The sequence below is a fragment of the Salmo salar genome, chromosome ssa04, assembly GCF_905237065.1.
Source record: "Salmo salar chromosome ssa04, Ssal_v3.1, whole genome shotgun sequence".
NCBI lineage: Eukaryota > Metazoa > Chordata > Actinopteri > Salmoniformes > Salmonidae > Salmo > Salmo salar.
In genome coordinates, this window is record NC_059445.1 from 31,115,244 (window position 1) to 31,129,515 (window position 14,272).

At 42.3% G+C, this 14,272-nt stretch overlaps 1 protein-coding gene across 1 annotated transcript in view; it reads left to right on the top strand.

Moving 5' to 3' along the window:
• cd166 (CD166 antigen homolog) overlaps window positions 1-13,048 on the top strand; it is a 69,242-nt gene extending 56,194 nt beyond the window's left edge. The window contains exons 5-6 of the mRNA NM_001146392.1: window positions 6,089-6,176; window positions 12,450-13,048. Coding sequence (NP_001139864.1) covers window positions 6,089-6,176; window positions 12,450-12,655 — 294 coding nt within the window. The 3' untranslated portion in view covers window positions 12,656-13,048. The remainder of the gene's footprint in view (window positions 1-6,088; window positions 6,177-12,449) is intronic.
• The last annotated feature ends 1,224 nt before the right edge of the window (window positions 13,049-14,272 follow it).

Consider the following 14,272-nt stretch of genomic DNA (forward strand, 5'->3'; position numbering starts at 1 on the left):
ACTGTCCGATTTCAAAAAGGCTTTACAACGAAAGCAAAACATTAGATTATGTCAGCAGAGTACCAAGCCAGAAATAATCAGACACCCATTTTTCAAGCTAGCATATAATGTCACAAAAAACAAAACCACAGCTAAATGCAGCACTAACCTTTGATGATCTTCATCAGATGACAACCCTAGGACATTATGTTATACAATGCATGCATGTTTTGTTCAATCAAGTTCATATTTATATCAAAAACCAGCTTTTTACATTAGCATGTGACGTTCAGAACTAGCATACCCCCCGCAAACATCCGGTGAATTTACTAAATTACTCACGATAAACGTTCACAAAAACATAACAATTATTTTAAGAATTATAGATACAGAACTCCTCTCTGCACTCGATATGTCCGATTTTAAAATAGCTTTTCGGTGAAAGCACATTTTGCAATATTCTCAGTAGATAGCCCAGCCATCACGGCTAGCCATTTAGACACCGACCAAGTTTAGCCCTGATCAAACTCCGATTTACTATTACAAAAGTTTCATTACCTTTGTTGTCTTCGTCAGAATGCACTCCCAGGACTGCTATTTCAATAACAAATGTTGGTTTGGTCCAAAATAATCCATCGTTATATCCGAATAGCGGCGTTTTGTTCGTGCGTTCCAGACACTATCCGAAATGGTAAAGAAGGGTCGTGCGCATGGCGCAATTCGTGACAAAAAAATTCTAAATATTCCATTACCGTACTTCGAAGCATGTCAACCGCTGTTTAAAATCAATTTTTATGCCATTTTTCTCGTAGAAAAGCGATAATATTCCGACCGGGAATCTCCTTTTCGGCAAACAGAGGAAAAAATCACAAAGACGGGGGAGGCCAGGTCACGCGCCTAAGCCCACAGTCCCTTGATCGGCCACTTGAGAAAGGCGATAATGTGTTTCAGCCTGGGGCTGGGATGACGACATTCTGTTTTTTCCCGGGCTCTGAGCGCCTATGGACGACGTAGGAAGTGTCACGTTAGAGCAGAGATCCTTAGTAAAAGATAGAGATGGCAAAGAAGTTCCAGAAATGGTCAGACAGGCCACTTCCTGTAAAGGAATCTCTCAGGTTTTGACCTGCCATTTGAGTTCTGTTATACTCACAGACACCATTCAAACAGTTTTAGAAACTTTAGGGTGTTTTCTATCCATATATAATAAGTATATGCATATTCTAGTTACTGGGTAGGATTAGTAACCAGATTATATCCGGTACGTTTTTTATCCAGCCGTGAAAATACTGCCCCCTAGCCATAAGAGGTTAATAAAATGGTGGTCCGATAGTCCAGGATTATGAGGAAAAACATTAAGCTCCACAATATTTATTCCACTGGACAAAACTAGGTCCAGAGTATGATTGTGGCAGTGAGTAGGTCCGGTGACATGTTGGACAAAACCCACTGAGTCGATTATGGCTCCGATAGCCTTTTGGAGTGGGTCTGTGGACTTTTCCATGTGAATATTAAAGTCACCAAAAAGTAGAATATTATCTGCCATGAATACAAGGTCCGATAGGAATTCAGGGAACTCAGTGAGGAACGCTGGATACGGCCCAGGAGGCCTATAAACAGCAGCTATAAAAAGTGATTGAGTAGGCTGCATAGATTTCATCACTAAAAGCTCAAAAGATGAAAATGCAGTTATTAAAAAAAAAAAATGTTTTATTGAAATTTGCTATCGTAAGTGTTAGCAACACTGCCTTTGCGGGATGCGCAGGGATATAGTCTCCTGGTGTAACCAGGAGGAGAGGCCTCATTTAACACAGTAAATTAATCAGGCTTAAGCCATGTTTCAGTCAGGCCAATCACATCAAGATTATGATCAGTGATTTGTTCATTGACTATAACTGCTTTGGAAGTGAGGGATCTAACATTACGTAGCCCTATTTGGAGATGTGAGGTATCACAATCTCTTTCAATAATGGCAGGAATGGAGGAGGTCTTTATTCCAGTGAGATTTCTAAGGCAAACACCGCCATGTTTAGTTTTGCTCAACCTAGATCGAGGCACAGACACGGTCTCAATGGGGATAGCTGAGCTGACTACACAGAGTATAGTCCACTAAGCTGGCAAGGTGGCTAACAGCCTGCTGCCTGGCCTGCTTCCTGGCCTGCACCCTATCTCATTGTGGAGCTAGGGGAGTTAGAGCCCTGTCTATGTTCGTAGATAAGATGAGAGCACCCCTCCAGCTAGGATGGAGTCCGTCACTCCTCAGCAGGCCAGGCGTGGTCATATTTGTGGGTAAGTCCCAGAAAGAAGGTCAATTATCTACAAATTCTATCTTTTGGGAGGGGAAGAAAACAGTTTCCAACCAGCGATTGAGTTGTGAGACTCTGCTGTAGAGCTCATCACTCCCCCTAACTGGGAGGGGGCCAGAGACAATTACTCGATGCCGACACATCTTTCTAGCTGATTTACACGCTGAAGCTATGTTGCGCTTGGTGACCTCTGACTGTTTCATCCTAACATCGTTGGTGCCGACGTGGATAACAATATCCCTATACTCGCCAGTTTTAGCCTTAGCCAGCACCATCTTCAGATTAGCCTTAACGTCGGTAGCCCTGCCCCCTGGTAAACAGTGTATGATCGCTGGATGATTCGTTTTAAGTCTAATACTGCGGGTAATGGAGTCACCAATGACTAGGGTGTTCAATTTGACAGAGCTAATGGTGGGAGGCTCAGACCCTGTAACGGGAGGAGTAGAGAAGACTCGGACTCTGACTCTGACTCATTGCTTAATGGGGAGAACCGGTTGAGAACCGGTTGAAAGTCGGCTGAATGAGCGACACCGGTTAAGTATTCCTACAGCATTTCCTTCCAGAAGCCATGAGAAAATTGTCCTGCTGCGGGGACTGTGCGAGGGTATTTATACTACTATCTGTACTTATTGGTGGCACAGACGCTGTTTCATCCTTTCCTACACTTAAATTACCCTTGCCTAACGATTGCGTCTGAAGCTGGGCTTGCAGCACAGCTATCCTCGCCATAAGGCGATCGTTCTCCTGTATAGAAGGCATAATGTTAATGTTACTACTTAGCTTCGGCTGGTGGAGGTCGTGTACAACCATGTCCAGATAAAGCGTCCGGGGTGAAAAAGTTCAATGAAAAAAGTTAAGCGAGGGGAAAAAATGTAAACTATAATTAAAAAGTAAAAAACGTAAAGTTGGCAGGTAGCAAAGAAACGTTAGCAACAAACCGCACAGCAGCACGTGAACAAGTCTACAAGTTGTGAACGGAAATGACAGAGACAGGAACACAATTGTGAGGCAGCAATTACACTTCCTGCAATTCTAGGACGAGCATGTTTGTGATGCTCTGGATTTACATGTACGACAGCGTGTTCCAGTTCTCACCAATATCCAGAAACTTCGCACAGACATTGAAGAGGAGTCAACAATCAACAGCCTGATCAACTCTATGCGAAAAAGATGAGGCAAATGGTGGTCACACCAGATACTGACTGGTTTTCTGATCCACGCAGGTATCTGTGACCAACAGATGCATATCTGTATTCCCAGTCATATGAAATCCATAGATTAGGTCCTAATTTATTTATTTAAATTGACCGTTTTTCTTGTATGTACTGTAACTCAGTAAACATGTTGAAATTGTTGCATGTTGCGTTTATTTTTGTTCAGTGTAGATGGAAACTGTTGGGAGTCAATCCACCAGAATGCAATGTACATTTAATATGGATCTCGAGTCACCTTTTTTATTACTATTCTCACCTAACAATTGAAACATTATTGAATTGCTTGAGGCACTTTTGGTCTGTGTTTTCTGAGAGAGGGAGAGCGAGAAGGACGTCTACACTGATAACCCGTGAAAGGGATGAGGTGAGGCATGCGTGGTTCATACGCCAATCTAATTACAGAAGTTAGAGTAAAAATATGACTTTGAATGATGTGGAAATAGGTACGTACTTCGCAACACCTGAATAAAAGAGCTTGTCCTTTTGTCTAAGAAACTTGAGTGCCATAAGAATGGAATGAAATTGTAGTGCCCAGTTACTATGTCTGATAATAATAGATTTTATTATAATGTGCGTCTTTGCGTGTGTGCATGTGCATGTGCCTGTGAGATTTGTGTCTGGTTTCAGTGGTGTTGGAAGTTTCCATTTGGTTGCGGAGGCTTACTGGTTCCAGACTCTTTTTCGTTGTAGTTCTTTTAGTGCTTATTTCTACTTCTTGCAGTGTTTGTATTAGCAGAGACCGAGGGACGGTATCCAAGGAGAGGAAAAGGTGGAGGGTGGGGGGGGGACTCTGTTTTGAGAAAATGCCCACTGAGGTATGTCATGTTCAAAGGGCTCTTTCTCTCTCTCACACTCTCTTTCTTTCACTTGCTTTCACATTCTCGTTCTCTCTCTCTCTAACACGCATTCGGAATGGAGCGCCTTCTCAGACAGCTTACTTCGAGAGCAGTGAGTCACTTCAAAGCCAAAACATTCCAGTTTCAGACTTGATATACGGTGTTACCGTGTGTGCGTGCCATCAAAAGATGACTGCCATGTGAGGGTTCACAGCCTCGACTTATTGCTGTCTAAAAATGGTATCCGAGTGTCACAGATGATCGAGATCCCCACTGCCCTGTATAATGTCTGTTTATTTGTTAGTGTCTGGTTTGTGTGAGTGTGGGTTTCTTTAGGACAGACAGTCACATTAATGAAGTTGTGAACAGCAGCTCTGCCACCAGTGGTTTGGAGCCAAGTGAACCACTTAAGGGCACCCATAGGAAGACTAGCTCCTGCAATAGGCAGCACTGTGGGAGTGTGGCATGATGTATTGTAGCTGGATTATTTCCTAGGGCCTTGTCCATTATCTGCTGTTGACGGCCCGCCCAGTGAGGCCCCCCGCTTCCATCCTTCTGCCTCGCACCTATGGAGGAGGGTTCAATTCCTCATGCCACCCCACACGCCCGAAACTATACATCATCTGACATACCTACACTGCCTGTGGCTCACACAGCCTGCAAATACTCCTCAACCCACTTTGAGCTTTATCCCCCTGCGTAGCGGATGCGCACACACACACACACACACACACACACACACACACACACACACACACACACACGGCTGCCTGCACATCACCTAATCGTGTCACATCTTTATTGATGAGGCTCACGCTTTTCCTGTGATGGACTTTTTGCGCTTTCATTTTTCTCCATCCGATCCAGGTTGGCAGTGTTTGTTGGGGATGCGTTGCTAAAATAAGGCCTCTGCAGTCCGGTGCCAACTGTCACGGTGGAACTTTTAGAACCTTCATGGTTAGACCGGTATACAGCCCATCCCATTTCCAGGAAATGACGTGTCCTTAGATCAGTCCGACAGGCCACTTTCTTCCAAAATGGAATGTAATAGTAGGGGAGTTGATCAGAAAGGTAATCACAGCCTCATGTTGTCATAATCATTATAAGGATTGTTATTATAGACATACAGTGAGCTCCAAAAGTATTGGGACAGTGACCATTTGTTTTGGATTTGGCTGTACTCCAGCATTTTGGATTTGTCAGCTTTAATTTGAAGTTATTGTCATCCATCGGATGAACCGTTTAGAAATTACAGCATTTTTTGCACATCGTCCCCCCATTTTAAGGGACCACTTATATGTGTATTAAAGTAGTAAAAAGTTAATCTCCCCTGTTATTGTAATGGTGAGATGTTGGCATGTCTTGGGCATGATATATGTGCGTCTAATTTTCTCACTCATCATTATTCACGATTCATTGAGGATTATCCGTAATCATGGTAGCATCCACATTAATGTAGAAGTGTTTAGAAACATATTCTTGTTTACTGTTTACTCTGACCGTCATACAGTAACCACTCCAGGAAAAGAGATTCAGCAATGAACTCTCAGTGCATCCATATATAGACTGTACACTTTCACTTTAGTCTCTTAGGGCTGGTTCCCCGGACACAAATTTAGCCTTGTCCTGGATTAAAAAGCATTCTCAATCTCCCAAAAAATCTACAAAATAACAGATTAATCTGTGTCTAGGTTCAGTTCTTAATAATGGAGCTGCTTTTGGTTTGATTTGTAATGTTGTTTTTTGTCTGTTTCAGCTAGGCGTGTGTATGGCCGCAGATGCAAACCCCGCCGCCGTAATCATGTGGTCCAAAAACGGCAAGCAGCTGGTGGCTGATGGAAAGAGTATGTCATCACGTCTTGCCGCACAAACAGTCAAACAACAGTCTTTAAATCTTTGTTTTCATTTCAACAACTTCCTACTTGTGACACCTTTTGCTAGATTTATGTAAAAATATCCACTGGGGCTGATTTGCTTGATCTTTTCTTGCTGCAGCTTTCTGCTCCTCTGATTGTAGAATCTTTAACACATATGTTTAACCTTTCAATTATTTCTGGTACCAGTGTGACCTAAATAATTAGCGCCCCATTTCCAAACTCTCTTGCCTAGTAAAGATTCTAGAATCCTTGGGTAATACTTAACTTAGATCCTTTTTAACTACGAAATGTATTCTAAATGTACACCAGTCAGGTTTCAGACCATTTCATAGCACCATCTCTGCTACTTCTTTGGTTTTAAATTATGTTCTTAATTTTTTGGATAAGAAGAATCACTGTGCAGCCCTTTTTATTGACCTGTCTAAAGCCTTCGACTCTGTGGATCACAAATGACTTCTTTCTTAATTCTGGACATAACAAAGGGTGTCCTACAGGGATGTGGTGTATGATATTGCCCCCACAGCTGACCAGGCTACTGGAATTCCAAATCAAATCAAAGTTTATTTGTCACGTGCGCCGAATACAACAGGTGTAGACCTTACAGTGAAATGCTTACTTACAGGCTCTAACCAATAGTGTAAAAAAGGTGTTAGGGGAACAATAGGTAAGTAAACAAATAAAACAACAGTAAAAAGACAGGCTATATACAGTAGCGAGGCTATAAAAGTAGCGAGGCTACATACAGACACCGGTTAGTCAGGCTGATTGAGGTAGTATATATATGTACATATGGTTAAAGTGACTATGTATATATGATGAACAGAGAGTAGCAGTAGTGTAAAAGAGGGGTTGGTGGGTGGTGGGACACAATGCAGATAGCCCGGTTAGCCAATGTGTGGGAGCACTGGTTGGTCGGACCATTTGAGGTAGTATGTACATGAATGTATAGTTAAAGTGACTATGCATATATGACAAACAGAGAGTAGCAGCAGTGTAAAAAGAGGGGTTGGGGGGCACACAATGCAAATAGTCTGGGTAGCCATTTGATTAGCTGTTCAGGAGTCTTATGGCTATGACTGGGGTGGCTGGGGTCTTTGACAATTTTAAGGGCCTTCCTCTGACACCGCCTGGTGTAGAGGTCCTGGATGGCAGGCAGCTTAGCCCCAGTGATGTACTGGGCCGTACGCACTACCCTCTGTAGTGCCTTGCGGTCAGAGGCCGAGCAATTGCCGTACCAGGCAGTGATGCAACCAGTCAGGTTGCTCTCGATGTTGCAGCTGTAGAACCTTTTGAGGATCTCTTGACCCATGCCAAATCTTTTTAGTTTCCTGAGGTGGAATAGGCTTTGTCGTGCCCACTTCACGACTGTCTTGGTGTGTTTGGACCATTCTAGTTTGTTGTTGATGTGGACACCAATGAACTTAAATCTCAAAACCTGCTCCACTACAGCCCTGTCGATGAGAATGGGGGCGTGCTCGGTCCTCCTTTTCCTGTAGTCCACAATCATCTCCTTAGTCTTGGCTACGTTGAGGGATAGGTTGTTATCTGGCACCACCCGGCCAGGTCTCTGACCTCCTCCCTATAGGCTGTCTCGTCGTTGTCGGTGATCAGGCCTACCACTGTTGTGTCGTCGGCAAACTTAATGATGGTGTTGGAGTCGTGCCTGGCCATGCAGTTGTGTGTGAACAGGGAGTACAGGAGGGGACTGAGCACGCACCCCTGGGGAGCTCTAGTGTTGAGGATCAGCATGGCAGATGTGTTGCTACCTACCCTCACCACCTGGGGGCGGCCCGTCAGGAAGTCCAGAATCCAGTTGCAGAGGGCGGTGTTTAGTCCCAGGATCCTTAGCTTAGTGATGAGCTTTGAGGGTACTATAGTGTTGAGCGCTGAGCTGTAGTCAATGAATAGCATTCTCACATAAGTGTTCCTTTTGTCCAGGTGGGAAAGGGCAGTGTGGAGTGCAATAGAGATTGCATCATCTGTGGATCTGTTTGGGCGGTATGCAAATTGGAGTGGGTCTAGAGTTTTTGGGATAATGGTGTTGATGTGAGCCATTACCAACCTTTCAAAGCACTTCATGGCTACGGATGTGAGTGCTACGGGTCTGTAGGCATTTAGACAGGTTGCCTTTGTGTTCTTGGGCACAGGGACTATGGTGGTCTGCTTGAAACATGTTGGTATTACAGACTCAATCAGGGACATGTTAAAAATGTCAGTGAAGACACCTGCCAGTTGGTCAGCACATGCCTGGAGCACACATCCTGGTAATCTGTCTGGCCCGCAGCTTTGTGTATGTTGACCTGTTTAAAGGTCTTACTCACGTCGGCTAAGGAGAGCGTGATCACAGTCATCCAGAACAGCTGATGCTCTCATGCATGCCTCAGTGTTGCTTGCCTCGAAGCGAGCATAGAAGTGATTTAGGTCATCTGGTAGGCTCGTGTCACTGGGCAGCTCGCGGCTGTGCTGCCCTTTGTAGTCTGTAATAGTTTAAGCCCTGCCACATAAGACGAGCGTTGGAGCCGGTGTGGTATGATTCAATCTTAGCCCTGTATTGACGCTTTGCCTGTTTGATGGTTCGTCGCAGGGCATAGCAGGATTTCTTGTAAGTTTCTGGGTTAGAGTCCCACACCTTGAAAGCGGCAGCTCTACCCTTTAGCTCAGTGTTGCCTGTAATCCATGTTGCCTGTAATCCATGGCTTCTGGTTGGGGTATGTACGTACAGTCACTGTGGGGACGACGTCTTCGATGCACTTATTGACAAAGCCAGTAACTGATGTGGTGTACTCCTCAATGCCATCGGAAGAATCCCGGAACATGTTCCAGTCTGTGATAGCAAAACAGTCCAGTAGTTTAGCATCTGCTTCATCTGACCACTTTGTTATAGACTGAGTCACTGGTGCTTCCTGCTTTAATTGTTGCTTGTAAGCAGGAATCAGGAGGATAGAGTTGTGGTCAGATTTACCAAATGGAGGGTGAGGGAGAGCTTTGTACGTGTCTCTGTGTGGAGTACAGGTGATCTAGAATTGTTTTCCCTCTGGTTGCACATTTAACATGTTAATAGAAATTTGGTAGAACTGATTTAAGTTTCCCTGCATTAAAGTCTCCGGCCACTAGGAGCGCCGCCTCTGGGTGAGTGGTTTCCTGTTTGCTTATTTCCTTATACAACTGACTGAGTGCTGGTCTTAGTGCCAGCATCTGTCTGTGGTGGTAAATAAACAGCCACGAAAAGTATAGCTGATAACGCTCTAGGAAAGTAGTGTGGCCTGCAATTTATCACAATATACTCTACTTCAGGCGAGCAAACTATAGAGACTTCCTTAGATTTTGTGCACCAGCTGTTGTTTACAAATATGCACAGACAAATTGGTACTTAATGCAGGTAAAACTAAGTATATGTTATTTTCCAAATCACATAAACATTTATCTTATAATTTATGCATACAGTGCTTTCAGAAAGTATTCACATCCATTTACTTTTTCAAAATGATGTTAATGTTACAGCCTGAATTCAAAATTGATTCAATTTAGATTTTTTGTCAATGGCCTGCACACAATACCCATAATGTCAAACTGGAATCAAGTTTTTGGTAACTTAGAAAAAAATTCATCACAAATGAAAAGCTGACATGTCTTGAGTCAATAAGTATTCAATCCCTTTGTTATGGCAAGCCTAAATAATTTCTGGACATAAAATGTAAATAGATTGCATGGACTCTGGACTGTGTGCAATAATAGTGTTTCAACATATACAATTATCTGTAAGGTCCATCAGTCGAGCAGTGAATTTCAAACACAGATTCAGCCACAAAGACCAGGGAGGTTTTCCAATGCCTTTCAAAGAAGGGCACCTATTGGTAGAGAGGTAAAAAAAATGTTTACAAAAAAAACCACACATTGAATATACCTTTGAGCATGGTGAAGTTATTAATTTCACTTTGGATGGTGTATCAATACACCCACTCACTACACAGATATAGGCATCCTTCCTAACTCAGTTGCCGGATAGAAAGGAAACCGATCAGGGACTTCACCATGAGGCCAATGCTGACTTTAAAAAAGTTAGAGTTTAATAGCTGCGATAGGAGAAAACTGAGGATTTATCAACAACATTGTAGTTACTCAATACTAACCTAATTGACAGAGTGGAAAGAAGGAATCCTGTAAAGAATATAAATATTCCAAAACATGCATCCTGTTTGCAATAAGGCACTAAAGTAATAAGGTGTAACCGATGTGAAATGGCTAGCTAGTTAGCGGGGTGCGCGCTAATAGCGTTTCAGTTGGTGACATCACTCGCTCAGAGACCTTGAAGTAGTTGGCTGCGGCTTTTGTGGAGCGATGGGTAACGATGCTTCGAGAATGACTGTTGTCTGTGTGCAGAGGGTCTCTGGTTCGAGCCCAGGTAGGGGTGAGGAAGAGCGACGGAAGCAAAACTGTTTACATTTTTTTTTTGCCAATTAACTTTTTGTCCTGAAAAGTATTATGTTTGGGCAAATCCAATACAACACATTACTGAGTACCACTCTCCATATTTTCAAGCATAGTGGTGGCCGCATCATGTTATGGGTATGCTTGTAGTCATTAAGGACTGGGGAGTTTTTCAGGATAAAAAAGAAACGTAATGTAGCTAAACACAGGCAAAATCCTAGGGGAAAACCTGATTGAGTACGTTTTCCACCAGAAACTGGGAGATGTATTAACCTTTCAGCAGGAAAATAACCTACAACACAAGGCCAAATCTACACTAGATTTGCTTACCAAGAAGACAGTGAATGTTCCTGAGTGGCCGAGTTTTGAGTTAAATCTACTTGAAAATCTATGGCAAGACCTGAAAGTTGTCTAGCAATGATCAACAAACAATTTGACAAAGCTTGAAGAATTAAAAAAAATATAATGGACAAATGTTGCACAATCCAGGTGTGGAAAGCTCTTATAGACTTACCTCGAAATATTCACAGCTGTAAACACTGCCAAAGGGGCTTCTACAAAGTATTGACTTAGGGGTGTGTGAACTTATGTAAATTAGATTTTTGTATTTCATTTCCAATACATCTGCAAACATTTTTTGTGAAAATACAAAAAACGTGTTTTCACTGTCATTATTGGGTATTGTTTGTAGATGGGTGAATTCAGGCTGTAGCACAACAAAATGAGTCAAGGGGTATGAATACTTTCCAAAGGCACCATAAGTACACTGAACAAAAATATAAACTCAACATGTAAAGTGTTGGTCCCATGTTTCATGAGCTGAAATAAAAGATAGCAGAAATTTTCCATACACACAAAAAGCTTATTTCGCTCAAATGCTGTGCACACGGCAGGTAGCCTAGTGGTTAGAGCATTGGGCCAGTAACCGAAAGGTTGCAATATCGAATCCACGAGCTGACAAGCTAAAAATCTGTTCTGCCCCTGAACAAGGCCGTTAACACACTGTTCCTAGGCCATCATTGAAAATAACAATTTGTTCTTAACTGACTTGTCAAGTCAAAAAAAAAAAAAAAAAAAATGTACATCTCTTTTAGTGAGCATTTCTTCTTTGCCAAGATAATCCATCCACCTGACAGGAAGCTGATTAAACAGCATGATTATTACACGGGTTCACCTTGTGCTGGCCACTCTAAAATGTGCAGTTTTGTAATATAACACAATGCCACAGATGTCTCAAGTTTTGAGGGAGTGTGCAGCTGACTGCAGGCTGTATCACAACCTGTTGTGATCGGGAGTCCCATAGAGGGCCCACAATTGGCCCAGCATCGTCCGGATTAGGTGAGGGTTTGGCCGGGGTAGGCTGTCATTGTAAATAAGAATTTGTTCTTAACTGACTTGCCTAGGTAAATAAATAAAACAAAAATCTGACATTGATTTTCCATTAGAATGTGGTTATGCTTTTAGATGGTTGAAAGAATAGTGATAACACTTTAGAAATTCAACAAACTTTTAACTGTCTTTTTGAGGGGGTGAAAATAGATTAGTCTCATTGATCAACATATCAACCAAATATTACCCAGTTCTTCTTGTTGAAATGAGGTGGAAAAAGTCAAGGGGTCTGAATACTTTTCCAAATGCACTGTACATACAAAATAATAGGATAAAATATTCACCACCTACTGACAGTCGTAAAGCTACCCCATATTGTTACACTTCACCTTTAGACTGTCATTTGCTTAATCTGTCGCTCCTCTTCTGACCGTGACAACTGTTACTACCAGTGACTCATCCTCTTTTTGTTTGCACTCACAGCCATCATCATCACGCCCAGTGTGAAGATGGATCCGTCGACAGGCCTGTCCTCTACCACGTCTGTTCTGCAGTACACAGTGGTGAAAAGCGACGTGGGAGCCAAATTCACTTGCACCGCCGAACACAGCCTGGAAACACAGGTGTCTTCTCCCGAGACCTTCATCATTCACTGTGAGTGGAGCACACCGCCCCCTGGAGGTCTTTGACCTGCAATACATGAACCTGTCACAAAATGATTGATAATCATGTATTAATATAGTCTGTTTTAGCATATTCAGCACATGCTTTAATCAAACCTACAGCCCTGGGACGTATCCGGTAGGAACAAAATGGAAAAAAATTGAGTATAATGGGAAAAGACCCATATGGGAGAAAAAAATATATATGTTTAGATAAATGTTTTTAGGTTACATGTGAAGTATTTAAAATCGGCCAGATAATGTATCTCTTTAAAACTGTATTTAATACATTATTGAATGTATTTAAAATGCATAAATGTACATACAACTTATATCACAGTATATGTTAACTGCATCCCAAAAAGTATTTAATGTATTTCAAAAATGTATTCTGAAATGCATTAAAGAATATATTTTCACATGTATTTATCAACATACACTACTGTTCAAAAGTTTGGGGTCACTTAGAAATGTCCTTGTTTTTTAAAGACAAGCACATGTTTTGTCCATTTTTAAATAATATCAAATTGATCAGAAATACAGTGTAGACATTGTTAATGTTGTAACTGACTATTGTAGCTGGAAACGGCTGATTTGTTATGGAATATCTACATAGGCGTACAGAGGCCCATTATCAGCAACCATCACTCCTGTGTTCCAATGGCATGTTGTGTTAGCTAATCCAAGTTTATCATTTTAAAAGGCTAACTGATCATTAGAAAACCCTTTTGCAATTATGTTAGCACAGCTGAACACTGTTGTCCTGATTAAAGAAGCAATAAAACTGGCCTTCTTTAGACTAGTTGAGCATCTGGAGCATCAGTATTTGTGGGTTCGATTACAGGCTCAAAATGGCCAGAAACAAAGAACTTTCTTCTGAAACTCGTCAGTCTATTCTTGTTCTGAGAAATGAAGGCCATTCCATGCGAGAAATTGACAAGAAACTGAAGATATCGTACAACGCTGTGTACTACTCCCTTCACAGAACAGCGCTAACTGTCCCTAACCAGAATAGAAAGAGGAGTGGGAGGCCCTGGTGCACAACTGAGCAAGAGGACAAGTACATTAGGGGGCGGCAGGTAGCCTAGTGGTTAGAGCGTTGAGCCAGTAACCAAAAGGTTGCTAGATCGAATCCCCAAGCTGACAAGGTAAAAATCTGTCGTTCTGCCCATGAACAAGGCCGTCATTCTAAATAAGAATTTGTTTTTAACTGACTTGCCTAATTAAATATATAAATAACATTAGAATGTCAAGTTTGAAAAATTAGATACCTTACAAGTCCTCAATTGGCAGCTTCATTAAATAGTACCCGCAAAACACCAGTCTCAATGTCAACAGTGAAGAGGTGACTCTGGGATTTTGGCCTTGTAGGCAGAGTTGCAAAGAAAAAGCCATATCTCAGACTGGCCAATAAGAAGAAAAGATTAAGATGGGCAAAAGAACACAGACACTGGACAGAGGAACTTATAAAGCAGCTTCATCAAAAGCTACTGTAACGCTTTTCCATTTCAAACAAGTGCGCTCTTCCAACCACCATCCACTGTCTCACTTCATGCGCTTGAAACGCTCCAGCAGCCTATTTGATCCACTACCCTCTTCCGATTATCAGCCCTGCAGAACTGTCAGTGTACAACCTTGAACTTT